General features: G+C 36.7%; 1 protein-coding gene across 1 annotated transcript in view; it reads right to left on the bottom strand.

Annotated features, from left to right (window-relative positions):
• LOC120414941 (MOXD1 homolog 2-like) overlaps nucleotides 1–22,606 on the bottom strand; it is a 253,539-nt gene that overhangs the window by 163,582 nt on the left and 67,351 nt on the right. The window contains exon 2 of the mRNA XM_039576271.2: nucleotides 17,675–18,130. Within this exon, the coding sequence (XP_039432205.1) occupies nucleotides 17,675–17,974 (300 nt within the window). The 5' untranslated portion in view covers nucleotides 17,975–18,130. The remainder of the gene's footprint in view (nucleotides 1–17,674; nucleotides 18,131–22,606) is intronic.

Below are 22,606 nucleotides of genomic sequence, written 5' to 3'. Positions count from 1 at the left end.
CATTGAAGATCTGGCAACCCTGTCTTGAATTATGACCACTCAAGTGGTATTTATGTACTTTTTTGAAGCCGGATCTCACTTAAATGTACGTAAACGAAGTCCGGATCCATCATCCGACCCATCGTTTATTAGGTAATTAAAAGGCCTGTCTCGAGTTATTACCACTTAAGTGATATTTATGTACTTTTTTGAAGCCGGATCTCACTTAATTGTACGTAAACTATGTCCGGAACCATCATCCGACCCATCGTTGGTTTGGCAATTTAGAGGCCTTTCCAATGAGTCCAAAACATTGAAGATCTGGCAACCCTGTCTCGAGTTATGACCACTTAAGTGATATTTATGTACTTTTTTGAAGCCGGATCTCACTTAAATGTACGTAAACGAAGTCCGGATCCATCATCCGACCCATCGTTGATTAGGTAATTAAAAGGCCTTTCCAATGAGTCCAAAACATTGAAGATCTGGCAACCCTGTCTCGAGTTATGACCACTTAAGTGATATTTATGTACTTTTTTGAAGCTGGATCTCACCTAAATGCATGTAAAATAGGTCCGGAACCATCATCTGACCCATCGTTGGTTTTGTAATTGAGAGGCCTTTCGAATGAGTTCAAAACATTGAAGATCTGGCAACCCTGTCTTGAATTATGACCACTCAAGTGGTATTTATGTACTTTTTTGAAGCCGGATCTCACTTAAATGTATGTAAACGAAGTCCGGAACCATCATCCGACCCATCGTTGGTTAGGTAATTGAAAGAACTTTCCAATGAGTCCAAAACATTGAAGATCTGGCAACCCTGTCTCGAGTTATTACCACATAAGTTATATCTTTTTTTTTCTAAAGCTAAAAAAAAGCTGAAATGTGTGTCCAAACCACTCATATCTAGCAAAACAATGCAAAAGGACCGAAGCCGAAGTGTAAACAAAGAGTCTATCCTGCTCATGTCAGTTGATGTTTACATTCGGAATGAGCAGGATAGACTCTTTGTTTACACTTCGGCTTCGGTCCTTTTGCATTGTTTTGCTAGATATTACCCATTTTTTGTAAAAAGTGAGGAAGGCATCAACCACATAGGTGGATTAGGTAAGTTTTTTTCATCGTTTCACTTATCCTGTTCATCGGCTCGTTTGGCCTGTCATCCATATTTCAATTTGGCACCCGTGCTGCACGCTGAATTTAGTCATGCCCTTTAAAATTCACATTCAGCAATGATATTTATGAGTTTTGGCTTGGTGTGTGTGTGTTTGCGAGTTTGGGGTATTTGGGAAATAAAGGATCGTTGTCACGATATGCTAATGGGGGCCGGGCCTTGAAGGTGGAATGAGAGCAGCGCCGACTTGGGTGAAGTTTAAGGTTAGGCTGGGTGCGATTTTCATTGTGCCGAGGTCTTGTTTGCTCGAGAGTAGGGAAAGTTTAATTGGCTCGATTAGGACGTACCATGTTGCGACTAAATTTGTAGCGGAACGTAACGATTGTGTGGTTGAGAGCGAGTTGTTAGGAATCAACACAAATGTTGAAAATTTTAACATTCTTTGAATTAGTTCCAAGGAATTTCTCTCTCTTGAGAGATGAATAAATAAGAGATTCTTAACAACTTCCAAAAACCTCCACCAGCTTGACCCAACCCAATCAATGATAACGATTTCCTGTTAAAAATAAAACCAGCAGGTTCAAGTCTTCTTACTCTCCACCATCATCTAGGAAGCGAAACGATTTCCTCAAATCTGAACCAGATCCCTGTGTAGACCCCGTCGGAGTTTGTTCCGAGTGATGAAATTTAAATGCCCTCCGGGTGTTGCGGGTAAAACTATACACCGGAACCATCCTGGTCTGACTAACTCTCGGGCAGGTTGCACAGTCCGGATGATTTAGGGCGGGGGGAGAGGCCAACGTCTGGACCGGGAGATCTGCATATCTCGTAATCTGATTAAATTTTAAACATAATTTGAAGGTTGGCTGGTTGGCTTGCGGAAGAGGCAAAAGGAAGTTTGAGGTAAAACCGACTATGTTCGAGCCTGGCAGTGTAAATATATGGGAAGTTAACCCCCTCGCGTGAGTCCTCGGAACGTCTCTGACTCCACCAGCAGGGGTGCTGTTACTCTAGAATTCTTTTGTGCTTTTGAACTCTTGTTCTGTTGCTCTGTTTTTCTATTTGTATTTTTTCTTCTTTTAAACTATTTTATATTCTTGGTTCTGAAAATGGAAGCGTAAAAAAACCTAACATCTTCATTCTTCCACAATGCATTAAGTCATTTCAACTTTCCCCAACTCTTTTTAACCCCACAGCCATTGAACCGTGAAAAAACGTGGAATGACACAAAAACCAGCAAAGAGAGCTATATCCCATAAAATTGAATTCAAATGCAGCGATGATGGTGACATTCGTTCTTCGGAGCGGTATGGTGACGATGGTCCCGGAGGTCGTTTTAAATTTTCCACTCTTTTGCACTCGCTGCGTCTCTCTGTATTTCCGTGGAAGCGCGATTTTCGTTCGAATTTGTGCTTGCTTTCTGCGAAGGATGGCCGCTTTACGGGGTAATCGATACGATTATGGAAAACTTTGGGGACTTTGGGAATCAATTTGCGGCAGCGTTGTGACGCTAAAGCGTGAACGGCGACGGCGCTATGCAAATCGGGTGCATCTTCCGGAAGGATGGGTTGGACTTAATTTCTTGGAAAAGAATGTTTTATTTTGAAGGAGGCAAAATTCTTTGTTATTCTTTGGATTTAGTTTTTCCTTTAAAAACAATAACAAAGTTAAATTGAATACTTTAACCTTTTATTTAATCAAAATTGGCCTTGAAATTTGCTTACTTTTCTCATACAAACATTTATTTCATCAAGTTGTCTGTTATTATAATCCTATAAATTTTAAAATTTAATTCGACTGAAAGGACCTCCGTGTACGCACGAGAGCAAGCAGCAGTCAAGTGCTCAGTGCTCCATCGTTTTTTCGATTTTTTTTCGCCGTAGTTTACCGTGATTAGCCGCGAGTTTGCTCCACCAGCATGCCAAGGGCCGGCCGTGGCCGTGGCAGTTCGAGTGCGGCCTCGAAAAACCCGCGAAGTTCGTCTACCGGCCGTGTGCAAAAAGGTAAACAAACCAACGCCGTGTCGACCGCCATCGCGCAGGGGAGAGTGAGCGCAGAAGGAATCGACAAAAAGTTACTACATCCCGGATATGTTCCAAGATCACCAGTGCGAACCCGTTCAGGTACTTCCGGTGCCACGACCAGTGGCACATCGACATCCGCCAACATTCCCATCAGGAACGAGTTCCAGATGCTGAGTGACGACGATGAAAACAACAACAACAACACCGACGGTAGCAGCACTACCGACGACGACGACGATGATGGTCGTGCACGGAAAAAAGTGCCGACGTCAAAAAAGAACAATTCTCCTACGGAACGAAGACCACCTCCAATTTTTGTTTTGGACACGTTGGCGGACGATGTTGACGAGTTGCTGGAAGGCCTCGGATATTGTCTGAAAATCGGTAAGTCGGCAGTGCAAGTGATCACACTGAACAGAAAAGATTTCGACCTGGTGCTTGAAGAACTGAAGCGTAGCAACTTCAACTTTTACACATACGACCCAGAGAAGCCCCCTGTTAAGGTCGTCTTGCAGGGTTACCAAGACCGTCCGATCGCCGACCTGAAGCGACACCTCTCGAACGCCGGAATAAAGCCACGGGAGATAAAAGTGCTCTCGCGAAAGACAACAGTCACAGGTACACACACCCTGTACCTGTTGTACTTCGACCGCGGCACCGTCAAGATCCAAGACCTGCGGCGGACTAAGACGTTGGACGGTTTTTGGGTAAACTGGCGGTTTTACACCAAGAACCCGACGGACGTAGCGCAATGCCACCGTTGCCAGAAATTCGGCCACGGCTCGCGGAACTGCAACCTCCGGCCCCGCTGCGTGAAGTGCGGTGAGTCACACCTTTCGGAGGCGTGCGCACTGCCACGAAAGGCGGACTTGGGGGAAAATGCGGAACAAACTAAGCCGCGCGTAAAGTGCGCGAACTGTGACGGCAACCATACCGGTAATTACCGCGGATGCGTCGCGCGCAAGGCCTACCTCGAGGAGCAGGAAAAGAGAAAGAAGAAAGCAGCAGCGTCCCACTCTCCTCAGCGAAGTACGAGCGCAGCCGTTCCTGCAGTTGGGCAGCGTACGGTTCCAGCGGACAACCCAGCGATCCCTCCTGGATGGGGGCGGTCGTTTGCCAGCGTGGTCGCTGCCGGTAGCGGCGATGCGGCCCAGCAAGGAGTCACCGGGGAAGATCTCTTTACCCTGCCGGAGTTCTTTGCTCTCGCGGGGGAGATGATGACGCGGTTTCGGAGCTGCCGTAACAAGGCGGAGCAATTTCTGGCCCTCGGGGAGCTGATGATCAAGCACATCTATAATTGATTATTTTTGTCTGTGATCTAGTTTTAAGCTTTCTCTCTATCTATCCTTTTCCCATTGCACTTTCTGTAAGTTTTTTGAAAACTTTTTCTTACTCTTGTCTATTCCATAGTTATAAGTAATAATTTTTCGATTGAATTACGATGTAAAACACAGCTGAAAGGAACACCAAAACTCTGTTGCGTACCTAAATGAACTCATTGTATCTTGATTATTCACAAATAAAACCGAATTGAAAATTGAATTCGACTGAAAGTTTATACAGTCACTTTTGGAAACTAATATATTTAACAACTGTAGAAAATAATCAGCAATGAAATAATCATGTTTCTGGACTATCATTTTTGTTGAATTTTCGAAAAAAGATTTTTTCAGCACGAATCGTAGATTTATTCAACGAAATACGACGAGTGCTGAAAAAATCGTCCCGACCGTGTGGATCAATCGGACCGCGCACTGGACTCACAATCCAGAGGTCTCCGGTTCGAATCCCGCGGCGGGCGCTCTAAAATTCTTTGTGTAAATTTGGGTATTCGGCGCCGTCGCTCCGTGCCATACTTTCATACACTTAGGAGCCCAGGGCGGCGAAGTCCTTGTAGATAAAAGGAAGACACTAGTGGTTGGTACTAGAAATGGTGGCCGACAGCTATAAAGTCAACTTCGTTCGCTGAAAAAATCAAGTTTTTCAACGAGTTGCTTACATTTTTTTTTGCAATTCCGAAATACGCTTTTTGGAAGGAATTTTCACCGTACAAACCAATAAAATATTTAAAAATGTTACTTTTCGAAACAAGTTGAACTTTTCACCACCCATTTCAGTGCTGAAAAGTGTGACTTTTCTGCACTGGTTTTAAAGGTATAAATTTTCCATTCTGTTATGTATCGTAGGAAAAAATAGACCGTTTCGTCGCTCGAGAGTGACAGGAAAAAGAAGTAGTTTCACGATGGAATTGCAAAAAATAGATTTTATTTGTCTTGTAAAAATGGAAAAAAATATGGAGAAAAAATTAATCACAACACAAATTAAAAAAAAATGACAAAAATCGTGTAAACACAAAATTGCAAAAATCACAATTTGTAGAAAATATTTTTTGATACCAATGCTCACAAAAAGTGAACCTTTGTAATGTTTTTATTATGGTATGAAAATCAAACATCAATGCATATTAAAAAGATCAAAACATATTATTATTAAATAAAAATATTAAATATTAAATAAATTAAAAATCTCATTGCTTTTTTTCAAAAACCTTAATTTCTTTACAAGAATGAACAATTCCAAAAAAACATGTTTCAATGTGGTGAACCTCGGTGAACCTCGTTGGATAAATGTACGACTCGTGCTGAAAAAATTCTCTTTTTGCAACTTGTTGCATAAACTACTATTTCTTTTTGCAATTCCGTCGTGAAACTACTTACTTTTGCTGTCATTCTTGAACGATGAAATAGCCTACTTTTCTGCACCAAAAATAACAGAATCGAATAGCAACACTTTTCAAAATAAATGCTGAAAAGTTCCACTTTTCAGCACTCAAATGGGTGCTGAAAAGATGAACTTTTCAGCACTTGTTTTGAAAAGTAACACTTTTCAACATTTTTTTGATTCAAACGATTTATTGACAAAATACATGAAAATTTGACATAAAATTTCACTCAGTGTGTGTTTTATGAAATTGCAAAAAATGTTGTATGGAACTCGTTGCAAAACTTGATTTTTTCAGCACTCTTCGTATTTATCCAACTCGGTGAACCTCGTTGGATAAATGTACGACACGTGCTGAAAAAATCTTTTTTTTGCAACTTGTTGAAACATGTTTCAAAGGGATTTTTCCAATATTTATCAGTGATAAGTTATTTTCCTGCTTTAGTTTGGCTTGTGATCGGTCAACTTAAAAACCAAAACAAATGCCTTGTACCTATCGAAAGAAGTGCTGAAAAGTTGAAGAGTGGTCGAAAAGCACCGATTTCTAAACATAATGAAAACAATGATTATTTTATAATGAATTCAACTAAAAAAAATAAGTTGTTTGAATTTGTCTGAGTAGGGGAAATTCTCGTATGTTTGGCAGGTTAAGCACTCGCTCCTAACTCCATCCAATTTTCTGATTGTCACTATTTAAACAACTAATTTTGCAAAACTTTTGATAGAAACTTGCTTGCTTGCTCACTTCTTATTAAGCTATTTATCACTCGATTTCAGATGAAAACGCTTTTAATTAGCATTAATTGAATGTCGAAGTTCTAACCTGCCAACATTAGAGGCACGCTGGAATAAGATGCTGTTCCCCTAATATTTTGATTTTAAAAGTATCTAAATTTAACAGTATAAAAAAACTTAGTGTTGCTTTTGAAATGCAATTGGATTTTATACCAAATCCATGAAAAAAAAAGAATATTTATCGAGCTAGATGCTTTATTACAATTCTAGGCATTGCATTGGTACATCCACACAAGTCTCCATAAAATTTTAGCAGCTGTTCTTACAAAAAAATGTACGTAAATATTCGGAACTTTCTGATCAACTTGGTGGTTTTGGAAAAGTTTCAGGTATTGATGAGGAATATTTAGAAAAAAAAGCACGGACACGGACACACGGAATTAGTTTTCTGCCAATTTTAATTTTACTTTTTTAGAAAAACTCAATTTTCCAAAGTCTGTTTTTTTTTAATTGGAGATTTTGTGATATGTTTTAGGGGAAAAAAAACACATTTTTTAGCCATATTGACGAATGGTCAAAAAATTTGAGCCAAATAAAAAAAATGGTCGAAATTGGTCGATTTCGTAGAGAATTACTATCAGGATTTTATTTCACAAGGTCTGAATAAAAAAAATCTGAATTGTTTTTTTTTGTTGCATTTTAGGGTACTTGCTATCATATATTTTGAAAATGAACGAGCAAAAAAAGTAGATAAAACTTGAAAACTGAACAAACCTGCTAGTACTTATTCGAATGAAACATAAAAAATTAGGAAAAAAAATCGTGTAAAGAAAATTAAAATTCCAAAAAAGAAAAAAACAACAAAGGTGTCAAGATACAACCTAGATTTCCTGAATAGTCTTGACCAATAGAAACAAATCGAACGAAAGTACAAAATAAATTGAAATGCCCTTTTTTCAAGATACACATTCACAAAACAGAACGAACTTTCACAACATTTAGAATTCGATTTAAAATAAGTTGCCATTATTCAACTCAGGGGTTTCCAAAGTATGGCCCGCGGAGTCATTTGGAATTATCATGTGAAATGGCCTCTCTATCATTTTATATTGATTTTTTTAAATTAATAATTTGTTTTATGTCTGAAAAACGTTGATACCCCTGCTTAAACATGTTTTTGTCCTTAACATCGTACTTGATTGTTTATTCAGGTGCGATTTCAAGATAAAACAGTAGTTTAAAATGATTTGATACTCAATTTCAATCCAATTCCATTTGAATCCAATCACGATGAGAGCTATATCCAAAAGCATTTCGATCATCACACTATGAGCTAAAACCCATTTCCTCGATTGAGCCAATTCTGAAAAAATAACGATACCGGCCCATTTCCCTGCCAAAACCAACCTTCAAACCGCGTTCCACCAAAGTTCAAGGTTCCCTCGACCATGTGCGAACGCTGGGGGTTTTCCCCCATCGAGTGCGATTACATTTTAGATACCACCAATAGATTGGGGGAAAACACTTCTCTATCGACGCTTCAAATTCAATCACTAATGCTCGTCGTCGTCGTCGTTGCAACGACAATCGCCGTCGACGGCACTAGTTGTGGCCCCCCGAAAACCGCACCGGCGATGCACTCCCAGGAAGCTCGTGCGAGGCCCGCCAGTTTCGATCAAACATAATCAATTTTCCAAACAAAGCGCCGTGGCCTGGCTCAACCAACATTTCAGTTTGATTTAATTTTCAATTTCCATTATCACTGCTTTGCTTAGGAGGGTTCTTGATGGAAAAGTTCGGTTTGCGGGGAGGAAGGTAGCGGGGAAAGCTCACGAAAGCTCACCAAAATCACGCTTTCGCAGACAGGTCGACATGATGGCGCAAGGGCGCTTCGTGAAAAACAACAAACAGTTTTCACTCCCGCTGAATCTGGCAGGGTGGCCAGAAGGGACTGCAGCCAGGAGATGTGCCACATTTCAAGGATGTTCCTCGTGAAGCGCATTAATTATGCCAAACAACGACGGAGGCATTGGGAAGTAGGGGGAGGTCACCTGAGTTGGGACTATAAAAAGTGAATTCGTCTGAAATTTTTCAAATGATTTGAGATTTCAATTTTCTGCTTACCCAAAAAAAATCACAAATTTCAAAATTGAACAAATTAGGAACTTTTCCCTAAATTGCTGCAACCGTTGATGGTGGTGATGCTGCTGTTGGGCGTTCGCGTGTTGCTTACGTTTGGGGGCATAACCCAGCCAAAACACACCAAAAACGGGGCTTCGCAAACAGAAATTTCCCAGCCCAAAGCTTTTTGAGCTGGTGGTGGTGGTGGTTATCGCGTTATCGTGAAAACCTCTGGTACTTTTTGGAATGCTTGTGATGTTGCTGTATCAATGTGTGTGTGTTTTTGTTTGATGGTGTGCGCAATGCAAAATGCTAATTATCTTGTATACCGTGAATTGTGATGACACGTCACGGTGCTGAGATTGTATGGAAAACGGAAGGGATGCCATTCAAATTCTTTTTATATCAATTTTTTATCAAATTTATATCATATCAAAAATTTAGAAAAAGAAAAACTTAAAACATTTGTAATTTTTCAGGGCTGTGGAGTCGATGACGGTGATAAAATTTTCTTTATGCATTTTTTTGATTTTTTTCACTACATATCGTAAATTTTAAAAAGGTTTTTTTTTAACCATTTTTCCTTTTGTTGCTTTAACACCATATTTTTATTTAGTCAAAAATTGAATTAAAAAATGAGTTGTTTTTCTGGTCTTTCCTTTAAAATACAAATTAATAAGAACTTTACCACCCAGTTTATAGGATTTTCTCATTTTATTTAATCTAATCAGCCATTTTTTGGGATTTTTTAAGATAAATTGGGTAGAAGGTAAACAAGTACCGATAAGCAACTCTCTACAAAATCGGCCGATTTCGACCATTTTAATTTAGGGGACAAAAATCCGCAACTTTTGAGCCATAGCAAAACATGGTCAAAAAATCTGCCGTCGAGTGATTTTTGGAAAAAATTGAAGTTTGATGCAAAAACAAGTTTGAAAGTTTGACATTATTTTTAATGCAAAATTGAATTTGCAATCGAAAAGTACTTCAGAAAATTAGAAAATTTGCTATAAAATTGTCTAAGAGACATTGAAGATTGGACCTCGGGTTGCTGAGATAGAACCGCTTTAAGAAATAGAAAACGAAAATTGAAGTTTTCTAAATCTCACCAAAACAACCCAACATTTTCTAATGACGATATCTCAGCAACTAATGGTCTGATTTACAATGTTAAAACTTGAAACATTCGTAAAATGTTCCGATCCCGTCGAAAAAAATATTTTGATTTTTTTTTTAAATCAAGACTTACATTTTAAAAGGGCTAAACATTTAATATTACGCCCATTTAAAATGTTAGTCTTGATTTAAAAAATTTCAAAATATTTTTTTCGAAAAGATCGGAAAATTTCACGACTGTTTCATTTTTTAATATTGTAAATCGGACCATTAGTTGCTAAGATATCGTCATTAAAAAATGGTGGGTTGTTTTGGTGAGATTTAGAAAACTTCAATTTTCGTGTTTCTTTTTCTTAAAGCGGTTCCATCTCAGCAACCCGTGGTCCAATCTTCAATGTCTCTTTGACAATTATATAGCAAATTTTCTGATCTTTTCAAAAAAAAATTTTTTAGAAGAGGTCAAGGGGGGGGGGCAAAAAATAAAAAAAAATATAAAAATTTAAATAACAAGCCATAGTCTTCACATTTAAATGAAAAAAGTGTTTTAAAATGCATTTTACACTAGTTCAGTTGTTTTGCAATCATTAGTTTTCAAAAAATCTAAGATCTGACAAAAACAAAAATTGTTTCAAAAAAAAAAAGATTTTGCATAGAAAATTTTCAAAAAATCTTAGGATTTTTTAATAAACCCAAACATGCTAAAAATGATTTTAAACGCAGGAGAATGTATTTTAATTTGATTTCAGCTGGTTGCACTTAAATTTTCATTGAAATTTTGAAATTTATTGTAAAAATATTTTTTGCCCCCTGATTTTTCGGGCCAATTTTGAGGGTGGTGACAAAAACTTTTAAAAATATTTGTACCAGCCTAATGTCAAACTTGTTTTTGCATGAAACTTCGATTTTTTTTCAAAAAAATCACTATTTTTCAAAAATTCATAACTCGACGGCAGATTTTTTGACCATGTTTCTCTATGGCTCAAAAGTTGCGGAGACAGCAATATGATCAGAAAATTCACTCAAAAGTTACAGTTGTTTGAATATTTACATACCATTTTTGTATGGACAGCAGTCAAAATTATATGGAGACTTGTATGGGTGAACCAATGGCACAAAATAGCTTATTTCTAGAGGTTTTTTGAAAAGGTCCTATAAACCAAATTTTCAATTTTTGCTTTTTGGGTGTTTTTAGAACCGCCTTGAGTCAGGGGTATTCAAAAACACCCAAAAAGCAAAAAATGAAAATTTGATTTATAGGACCTTTTCAAAAAACTCCAGTTTTCTACCATCCACACAATTTTCAAGTTGTATGATGGTTAAAGTATCACAAAAAAACAGTTTTGTAAATTTCTAAAGGAAAATTACCTCTGAAAAATAATAATTGTTGAATGTTTAGACACAAAACTTAAAAAAAAATCTAAAATCAAGCTTTGTTTTTGAAAAGTTCTACAATATTTTTTCCCTTATTTCATATTTTAGACCTAACGTCAAAATATTGAAATTATTTTTAATATCGAACCAACAGTTTTAGAGATTCGTTTTCATCGATTCAAATTCTTAGTCAGGTTGTATCTTAGACAAAAGGTTTTCGATTTTCTCCAAAGTTTCAGAGGAAAATTGTAAAAAAAAATCAATTACTTTTCAATTTTCTTCAAGAGTTGCTTTTCTGAATAAAATTTTGGAAAAAAAATTTATAAATATTGAAATTTTCGAAAATTATAACCTAAAAGTGAGTTTAACTCCAAAACGGTGCAAACATTTGATAAGTACTTTTTGATTGCAAACTTTATTAATACAATTGTTTTGACACATTTTCGGTATTTTTCCTTTTACTTTAAATCTGGAAACAGATTTTGCCCTATCCTGGTGCAAATGATTGATCAAACTTGCAGTGACAGAGTACGCCGATGCCATCAAATCAGATTAGAATCATTCAGATTTTTACATGTTTACGCATTCATTTAGTATGATTCCATCCCGCAAAATTATGTGGAGACTTGTGTGGGAAAACTAAAGATGCTAAATTGCCTCACTTCGACATATGGAATATATGTACTAGTTTCATCTAAATCAAAACATACACATTTGAAAATCGCGAAATAACTTGCGAAAATATTTTGTTTAATTTTAAAACAAGTGCCTGAAGGGATTTTTTTTTATAAAAAATCTTGTGTTAAAAAAAATTAAGTGCAGCGCTATTTTTACTATTTAATTACAATTTGTTTTTTGAGGAGGTCTTATAAACATTTTTTTTCAATTTTTTCATGTTTTGAATATCCCTGAGGTGGTTTGAAAACACCCAATAAGCAACAATTTAAAATTTGATTCATTGGACCATTAAAAAAAACTCCATACGTATTCTAGTTTTTGTTTGATAAGAAAGCTATCCACGACAAAAATGAACAACCAACTCTTATGCCGAAATATCTGGCAGCCCTGGTCATTATTCCCAACAATCCGGCACACGATCCGGAATGACATTCACCTCTCACCACCACTACCCAACAGTGTTCTACAAATCTGCCAACAGTGCAATGAAGGTGTCAGTTTATAAAAATAAACACCAAAGACGAGCCGTTCTTCCTGTTGGCATAAATTCCGGCACAATTTCCTCAATCCCCTCTCCTCTCCACCCTGCCGTACAACGCCCAGCCATCCGGATCCGCTCGTGACAGGAATTGGGTGGCAATCGTATCACGCACCATTAAAATGTAAAACATACACAAAACCGTCATATCAGAGCAGAGCTTTTGAAAAGGGGGCGAGAGCCTGTTTTGGTTTTATTTGAAATCAGATTTGTTTAAAAAAAAATATTTTTTTACCGGTATAATTTGTTTCGGGTTGAGAATAAATTAAATTTTAAAATTAAAGTTTTCCAAAAACAAGCCGCCCACTCTAAACCAAAGTTCAAAAAGCAACAACATGCCATAGCTCATCGGGTGTGAGTCGTCACCCTGTGTTGTTGTTGTTCCCGTTGATGTCAGAGAGGTGTGGCTGGCCCGGTTTCGTGCTGCAATCGTGCGGCTCCTGCTTGTGAAGGATTTCCGTGCGCGCACCGGAGAGAGAGACTGAGTTTCCGCCGGGGGCATGGGGCTGTCAGAGACGAGTCCGTACACCGCGCACACCACCTCAGATTAGCAGCACAAATGAAGTTGTGAAATGAGGCACCGGGAAGCCTAATGAATTTTAACAGCTACCCAACAGGCGGACAGGTTCGGGTGAAGTTTTTTTGGGGGAGGGTTGGAGGAGGGAAGGGAAATTCAGTGTAGTTGAGCTGGTGATGTGTTTTGTTTTTATTTTTCCGGATAATAGCTAGTTGTTTTGTGAGAAGGTGTTTGTAGTTGTTTGTTCTAAGAGTTGGGTGAATAATATTGTTTATTTGAACTGTGTTGAGTTAGAATTAAATTCGCACGGGCGATGACTTTGAGTACGAGTTGTTTATTTATGATTTTTGAAAACAAGAACTTTAAAAATATTCGTAATAACATAATACAGTAATTCTTTTTGAGTTCTGAATTTTTATTCAGTTATTCACGTTGTACTTATTTTTATTTGTTGAAATGAATTCAAGCTTGTTTAGATATTCTTTCAAAATAAGCAGTTTTTGAAAATTAAAATATATTTTTTTTAATAACTTTCTCTATTTTTAAAGGTCCCAATCATAACATTTTTTATTTTTTTTGTTTTTAAGGTTTTTATTAGATCTTGAGAATTTTATTAAAATTAAATTAAATTTGAATTCTTAATATTTGGGAATTTGCATCTTTTGAGCAAAGTTCTATTCATTTGAAAAAACGAGTTTCAAATAATATATCAAATAAAAAAGTTATTTGACATCAAAAAGTCCTTTTAACAATACATTTCCACCTCATCACCATTCCAGGCTGCAATTTATTGAAAAACACGCCTTTTTTTAATGTATAAAAATGGAAGGGGTAGTTTCGCCCCACTGTCTCAAGATATCGAAAAATGGACCTCGGATTCGTGATCAGGAACCAATATTACCCCTTAGAAATTTAAGAAAATCAAAGAGGGGTTGGGGCAACTGCTGTTTCAGTTGGCGGAGAAACGAGAAATGAAAAATGTGAAATGAGAAATGAGAAATGAGAAATGAGAAATGAGAAATGAGAAATGAGAAATTAGAAATGAGAAATGAGAAATGAGAAATGAGAAATGAGAAATGAGAAATGAGAAATGAGAAATGAGAAATGAGAAATGAGAAATGAGAAATGAGAAATGAGAAATGAGAAATGAGAAATGATAAATGATAAATGATAAATGATAAATGAGAAATGAGAAATGAGAAATGGGAAATTAGAAAAAACATAGAGGAGTGAAAATTGAAAAATGAAAATAAATTATGTAACTTAAGAATTGAAAAATCAAAAATAAAAAATAAGTTCTCACCGAGAATCACACAATTGCAAACAAAAGTCCTTTCATGTGTGTGTGTCAACCTTTTTGCACGATCACTGAAACGCAACACAAAATAAAACACAACCCCAACCAAAATCGACGTGCCTAGCCCCGAAATATCGCCCAGAAATAGCAATTTATTTTGATAAATGAAAAATAGTACCCATTTCGGCGAATGAGATTACGTTTATGGCGTTGCTTTATTGCTCACTTCCCGAAAGAAAGACGAAAGCAAAAAAACGCGCTCGCACTCACAATTTCATAAGGATATTTCCGTGCTCTCCCAAAGGATCTGCCCTTTTGCCAGGAATAGAAAATGGGAGGCTTTCGAGAGAAAAAAGAAAAAAGACAACAGTCGGTACTCATACCTTTACTGTGTGGCTCACGCCACGTCTTCGATGACGATAAATAAAGGCTTTTAATCATGTCACTCGGCTCAGCGAGCAACGTAAGGAAGAATTCGAGTCCCTTCAGTGTGTGTTAGAGAGATCCTTTTGGTCTCCTTAGTTCTCAGGAATGTGGGTCGAAATCTGTTTTTATTGCTGGGAAGAAGAAGTACTTTTTGCTGGGGTTATGTTATGAATATGCTGCTCGTTCATTTTCCAGATGAAGGCATTTTGGTATTTTTTTTTTTGCGTTTTCCTTTTGGTGGGAAAGTAATTTTATCGATGCCACAAATCATGCGAGTGTTTTGGGGGTTGAAAACAATTTGAGTGTCTCAAAGCGATATTACAGTTTCAAAAGATATAATGTTGCAATTTGCAATAAGTTCAATGTTTGTAGAACTACATTCCAATAATGCCATTATTTTCATGATCTCGATATTTCTATGCAATAAAAACACCAAATAACCCAGGACGTTACCTTTTCTCAAAGAAAAAAAAACATTTTCCCCCAACAAACACAACCCGGTGTACACACTATTTCTTATCACCACCTCATAATTGAAAATAGGCAATTCACCCCCTTTTTTCCAGACATAAACATAAACATCCACCCCCGGGCCAGGGCTTTTCAACCGGTGAAACACATTTTTCTCACATTCCATTTAATTAGAATTATTCGCATACCCTCGTTTGTGTTCGAGAGGGTCGCTCAACGGGGAAAGTCGTGCAATTTTCCTTTTCTCAGAATGTAATGTATTTTTTTCGCACCTTTCGGCGGGTCCCCACCGTTTTTTATGGGCTTTCTCTTCCTGATTGGGAACTTGGGCTATAAATATGTTGGCGTGTTTGAATGGATGAGATGGAAAATAAACAACTTTTCCGCTCGGCTATGAATGGGTTCTATTCGGATTATATTGCATACCATCGTTATGGGGAGTGTTATTTACGGAACAAGTTCGTAAAACCATTTCCGGACTCTTCATTCAAGACGAATTTCTTGACTTGTAGATTTGGGATAAGGTTATAGACTAGCCATTTTTGGTGTTTTTCTTCGAATAATTGTTGCCAATAAACACAATGTTTTATGTACTGTTTATTGATTTCAAATGCCTCGCTTCTATATTGTTATTATTCATGTCTCATTTCATTTTTCTCATTTCTTATTTTTCATTTATCGTTTCTTGTTTACCATTTCTCATTTCTTATTTCTCATTTCTCCCTTTCTAATTTCTGATTTCTGATTTCTCCCTTTCTCATTTCTCATTTCTCATTTCTCATTTCTCATTTCTCATTTCTCATTTCTCATTTCTCATTTCTCATTTCTCATTTCTCATTTCTCATTTCTCATTTCTCATTTCTCATTTCTCATTTCTCATTTCCCATTTCTCATTTCTCATTTCTCATTCCTCATTTCTCATTTCTCATTTCTCACTTCTCATTTTTCATTTCTCATTTCTCATTTCTTATTGAAAATTTTTCTATTGTCACTTTCCACTAATTGTTTTGACTTTTTAGAGTTCGATTTCGTTTTCTAAAATTTAGTTTTTTCATTTTTCATTGTCCATTCTTCCTTAGGGGCCATTCATAAGCCACGTTGCACTTTTTTAAATTTTTGATAAAAGTTTAATGATTTGTGAAACTTATGATTTGTACTAGGGTAATTCTCCGCCAACTCACACAGCAGTTGCCCCGACCCCTCTTCGATTTGCGTGAAACTTTGTCCTAAGGGGTAACTTTTGTCCCTGATCACGAATCCGAGGTCCGTTTTTTGATATCTCGTGACGGAGGGGCGGTACGACCCCTTCCATTTTTGAACATGCGAAAAAAGAGGTGTTTTTCAATAATTTGCAGCCTGAAACGGTGATGAGATAGAAATTTGGTGTCAAAGGGACTTTTATGTAAAATTAGACGCCCGATTTGATGGCGTACTCAGAATTCCGAAAAAACGTATTTTTCATCGAAAAAAACACTAAAAAAGTTTTAAAAATTCTCCCATTTTCCGTTACTCGACTGTAAAAAATTTTGGAACATGTCATTTTATGGGAAATTTAATGTACTTTTCGAATCTACATTGTCCCAGAAGGGTCATTTTTTCATTTAGAACAAAATTTTTCATTTTAAAATTTCGTGTTTTTTCTAACTTTGCAGGGTTATTTTTTAGAGTGTAACAATGTTCTACAAAGTTGTAGAGCAGACAATTACAAAATTTTTGATATATATACATAAGGGGTTTGCTTATAAACATCACAAGTTATCACGATTTTACGAAAAAAAGTTTTAAAAAAGTTGGTCGTCATCGATCATGGCCGTTCATGGTCACCCGCGACAGACACGGACGACGAAACAAAGAGAAACGCAAAAAGTAACTTTTTCAAAACTTTTTTTCGTAAAATCGCGATAACTTGTGATGTTTATAAGCAAACCCCTTATGTCTATATATCAAAATTTTTGTAATTGTCTGCTCTACAACTTTGTACAACATTGTTACACTCTAAAAAACAACCCTGCAAAGTTAGAAAAAACACGAAATTTTAAAATAAAAATTTTTGTTCTAAATGAAAAAATGACCCTTCTGGGACAATGTAGATTCGAAAAGTACATTAAATTTCCCATAAAATGACATGTTCCAAAAATTTTTACAGTCGAGTAACGGAAAATGGGAGAATTTTTAAAACTTTTTTAGTGTTTTTTTCGATGAAAAATACGTTTTTTCGGAATTCTGAGTACGCCATCAAATCGGGCGTCTAATTTTACATAAAAGTCCCTTTGACACCAAATTTCTATCTCATCACCGTTTCAGGCTGCAAATTATTGAAAAACACCTCTTTTTTCGCATGTTCAAAAATGGAAGGGGTCGTACCGCCCCTCCGTCACGAGATATCAAAAAACGGACCTCGAATTCGTGATCAGGGACAAAAGTTACCCCTTAGGACAAAGTTTCACGCAAATCGAAGAGGGGTCGGGGCAACTTTTCCCGATTTCGTGTGAGTTGGTAGAGAATTACCCACTATCAATTTTGATTTTCAATTAAAATTCAATCAAAATAACAAGCAAACTCACCTGAAAGTACACGTGCCCCTGGTCGATCCACCCGATCGCCACATCCGAATCGGCCAGCGTCCCGTCGTGGGAGAATCCCACCCCGACCCAGCCCAGCGTTCGGGCCTGGATCTCGAACGTAATATCCTGCGCGTTGGAAGTCCACAGCAACCGATAGTTGGGATCGAAATCCACTATGTGATCCCACTGTGACGCCTCCACCACCATCCCCTGGGTGATCCAACTGGTGGCCATCACTGCCCACCATCCGAACCACCGAACAACCCCGGAACACTTTGAGGCCATACTTGACGATTTCATTCTTTTTATTTTTTTCACTTTTCGCTGCGCCTAAATTTGGTCACAAAAAAACGCACTCTTGATCCCTTAGAAAAAACTTCCTGCAGAACTCGAAACTCTTCTCGGAATTCACACGGAATCACGCGCAAAACTACCGACGACGACGGGCCACGCCATCTGAAACGAGACCAGAAAAGTAAGGTTAGTTTTATACGACTTCGACGGGGCAAGTTGGCAAATGAAATCATAATTTCGTATCTAAATTATTAATGATTGCATTCCTGGCAGGCGCATTTTTTGCTTCTAAAGCGCGTATCACACGCTAAACTTTACTGCCAGACGCAGTTTCTTTTCCAAAGTACCTACAAACGCCATAAATTAGTTTTAATTAAATGTATCTTCTCGAGCAGTGACTGCTAGAAAACGGGCACGGAAAAAATATCCTGCATTACTTTTTGTAAAACAACATTTCTCAACATTTCTCTCCGTGCCATCCCGCAGTTGCAATTCTAGCGCACTCTCTTACTCAAAAAAAATGTCACGCTGCAATATTTTTTCCCGCTCTCCTCTCATACAGAACCATAATTTCTACTTTCCCCCGGACTGACCACAGCCACGTGGCCGCCACACCAAGTTGTCCCAAGTGATAAGAACCAGTGATCTACTGCGGCACTGAGTGTGTGCAGTGCACTGCACACTGCCTAGAGCTATGGCGGCAAGATGTAGGGCAACAGTTTTGTGCACGCAATTAATTCATATCATCTGATGTAATTATGTCACTGGTTTGTGAAGTTTTGCGCTTTTTTGTGGGTTTTGAGTTTGATAATGAGTTGTGAAGTGAATGTTTGCAAAATACAAACTACTGGTAAAATAGTAGATTATCGTGCTAAGCATTTTTTAAACCTTTTTATTTTGAATTACTTCACTAAGCTTAATAATATCCAAGAAGAACTTCTGGGACCATATCGATCGAATGACATGGATTTGGGAAAAAAATGTTAAGCCAGTTCCGGGAAATTGGAGTAACAATTTTCAAGTCAACCTCAAACTTTACATAAGAGCATTTCTCTACCAACACCGGAAATGGAATTTATTTGTATTTTTTTTTTATTTGGCCCAAACTTTGTGGGCTATCCCTATGACCAAAAATGCTGTTTTGTGTCATAGGTTCACCCATACAAGTCTCCATTTATTTTTTGACTGCTTTCCATATAAAAATAATACGTCTTGGGCAAAGTTGTAGGTATTGTTGAGGACAATTCGTCGCCATCGTGCTAACTTGTCGTACGTGCATTTTGGGCCAAATTGAGTTAAGAACGCCATTTTGTGCAGCTCACAATGCCTCACCTTTTGACCTTCACAGATCCCCAAAATTCGATTTCAATCCTGAGATATTCAACAAAAACCGAAAAAACTCCGTGCATTTTTGTCACTTTACATATGAAAGTAGTTTCAATCTTGTCGTGCTATCTTGTCACTCCATGAAAATTGATGTAAGTGCGACAAAAGGCCAAAGGGATTTCAGGCCAGGAAAGTCAGGATGCGTTTGTCGCACGTACAACTTAACCCCTCTCCAAATTCAATGAAATTTGGTAGAAATGTTTTTTTATCATGTTTATAAAAGCCATGTTCGTGTATAAGGAGCCAAATGCACTCGAGAATGGCATTTGATAAAGACTAAAGTTATTGATTTTTTTTATTAATTTTGTGATTTAAATATTGCTTTATATCAAAGAAGTTGCATCTTAGCTAAAAGTGGTCAAAGACAATCTTGTTAGATCTATATATCTATATATCTATATTAAACGGGTTTTCTGAAAACTGAAACTCCACTGAAGGAAAAGAAAAACCTACACTTCTATGAGATTTAATGATTTTTAAGTTTAAAAGTTAGATAAAAAGGTTGCTCTTCGCTATTTTAATATTTTTTTTAAGCCTTAGATGTGGCAAAAAACCTCACGAAATAAGCAAGATGTTATGACTCTCGTTAAAAAAATGCAAAAACTATGTATTAAATTAATTTTTAAACTGACCTAAACGTCAACATTTTTAAAAGCCTATCATGGGATTCGATTATGCAGATAATTTCACATAAAGTCTTCATAATGACCATTGCACAGTGGTCCAAATCACGAAATCAAGTGGAAAATTGAATTTCTGAAAAAACTGTAAAATGTTTGAGCTTTGATGTCTTCAGAAGAGCTGTTGCAAATAAAAAGGGCAACTTTCGATTTGGTTCAAAATTAGGGTGATTTTGTAAATCTAACATTTCAGGAATATTTATGGGTTTTTTGTCGGCTAAAAAGTTGTTGGGCTCGCCAATCCAGCAACTTTGATGAAAACAACAAAATTTTATCCGTAATCTACGCCTTCTACGACCAAATTTATCGAAAGCATCATAGCAAACCTTCAAAAATCAGTTTTTTAAACGTATCATTTCAGGGTTAAGTTTTAGAGAAAAGTGTTGATGTGAGCACTATCAGAGCTCTAAAAAACAAACATTTTTACTATCTGACACAGGGTTACCAGGTTTTAATTTGAAAAATCTAGCAAAGTATCTATTAAAAATCTGGAAAAATCTGGCAGACGAAAATCTTACAAATTTGAATGGTTAAGGGGAGGGAAGATATAAATTAATGCAAAAGTTTGTAGATTTCTAATTGTTTAACTGATTTTAAAGCCTCAAAAATGTTGAATTTGCATTTTATTTAAAAAAATATACATTCTATTTTCAATTATATTCATTAATGTTATTCGAAAAATGGTTTAAGATGGGCAGAAAGTGAAAAATTTGGCAAAATCTGTCAATATCTGGCACAGAGAAGGGTGAATCTTTATTCTGGCAGTTACTTGAAAAATCTGGCATTCACAGATTTATCTGGCAACCTGGCAACCCTGATCTGACACGACACTTTGGACTTAAGGGTAAAAAGTTACAGCCTTTTTAAGACAAAAAAGATGCAAAATCGAAAACTCAAATATCTAAAACAGGCGCAGGCCAAATTTTTAGCGCCAGTTTGCCTTTGAAAGAGGAGATTTAGCACTATAAACCATGAAAAAATCCCAGGGGTATTTTTCTTTAAACTCGAGATATCTTCATTAGAAAATGTCTAATTTTCAAGGAAAAAGTGTATGGGACCACAGTAACGGAATTTGAAAATTGTCTAAATATATGTTTTTCCAAGTAATTTTGCCCGCTGATTCTGGATCTGCCTTCAGAGTTGTGCCGAAGTGTCAAAAAATACGATGTTTGGTCATATTTTGGGTTTTTACTATAATTGTACAGTTTGTGCTCCGAACAACACTTTTCTCTAAAACTTAATTCTGAATTGCAAGGTTGAAGGTTTTCTCTGATGCTTTCCATAAATTTGGTCGTAGAAGGCGTAGATTACGTGATAAAATTTGGGTGTTAACGACAAAGTTGCTTGGATTGGCGAGCCCAATAACTTTTCAGAAATCGAAACAAATCCCAAAAATATTCCTGAAAAACTAGATTTTCAAAATCACCCTAATTGTGAACCACCCTAATTTTGAACCAAACCAAAAGTTGCCCATTTTCATTTGCAACAACTCTTCTGAAGACACCAAAGCAACAAAACTTCACCTTTTTTCGGAAAATACATTTCCACTTAATTTTGCGATCTGGACCACTGTGCGTTGTCCTAAGTCCAATCCTTGTCAAGATACAGCGGCTTTGAAGATAAAAACAGTTTTAAAAGAAACAGAAGTTTTGCCCATTTTTTTATGGTTTGTGGCCATTTCTAGATGTAAAACTTGTTTTTTTTTTCAGTTTTGAAAATATGTTTACCGAAAAGCTCAGTTTTATATAGAGTTAAAAGCATAGAGCATTTGAAAAAAATAAATAAAAATAAGGTAAGAAAATAGTTTTTCACTCGACATTGACTAAAAAATCTATTGAATAATTTCAAATTATCTTGATTTTGAACATCTCAAAATTGAAATGAAATTGAATTTCAAAAATTTGAACCAAATTATTTATTTTGGAGATTTTAACATTTTTCAAATTTTCAAAGGTATACCCTAGCACTATATTGCAATTTGAATGAGCACTCTTTGTGATGATTTGAAATAAAAATTGATTTGTAGTTTTTATCAAAAAAGTAATTGAAAAGGTTTGTACTATTTCAAAAAATGTTTTTTTTTAATTTGTGTGTCCAAAGTAGCTTAACATGATTTAAACAATTAAGCTTTAGATACGGTCTAAAATAACAAAAAATGAACATGAAAAATGAATGAAATCCTGCTGTAAGCTCAACTCAAATTTAACACAAAGCCCATCATTTATTCTCGCAAGGATTTGCCAACAACTTTCAAACAAATTTTTAACACCAGCTGAGTCTTCTTAACACGAGAGAAAAAAAAGTCCCAAAACCAATTCGACAGCCATCACATCCCCAATTCTACATCCTTAATCTCCCGAGGGCCAAATTGAGCGTTGAGAGTAGAAAAAAAAACTTTCCCATAAAGCCTCTCGGCATACAATTTTGACGAAGCCTTCCCGAAATCAAAGAGTTATAAAAGCTTTGCCGCGCAAATCCAACCATCAAACAGGAAAGTTCGTTGCTCCCCCCGAAGGGATTGCGAGGGGCTGCTTAAGGGAAAGGAAAGGATATTTTTTGAGTGCGTAATCAT

This window comes from Culex pipiens, chromosome 2, assembly GCF_016801865.2.
Source record: "Culex pipiens pallens isolate TS chromosome 2, TS_CPP_V2, whole genome shotgun sequence".
Classification (NCBI taxonomy): domain Eukaryota; kingdom Metazoa; phylum Arthropoda; class Insecta; order Diptera; family Culicidae; genus Culex; species Culex pipiens.
The sequence above is the reverse complement of the archived record's forward strand: the minus strand, read 5'-3'. Positions and strand labels throughout refer to the sequence as shown.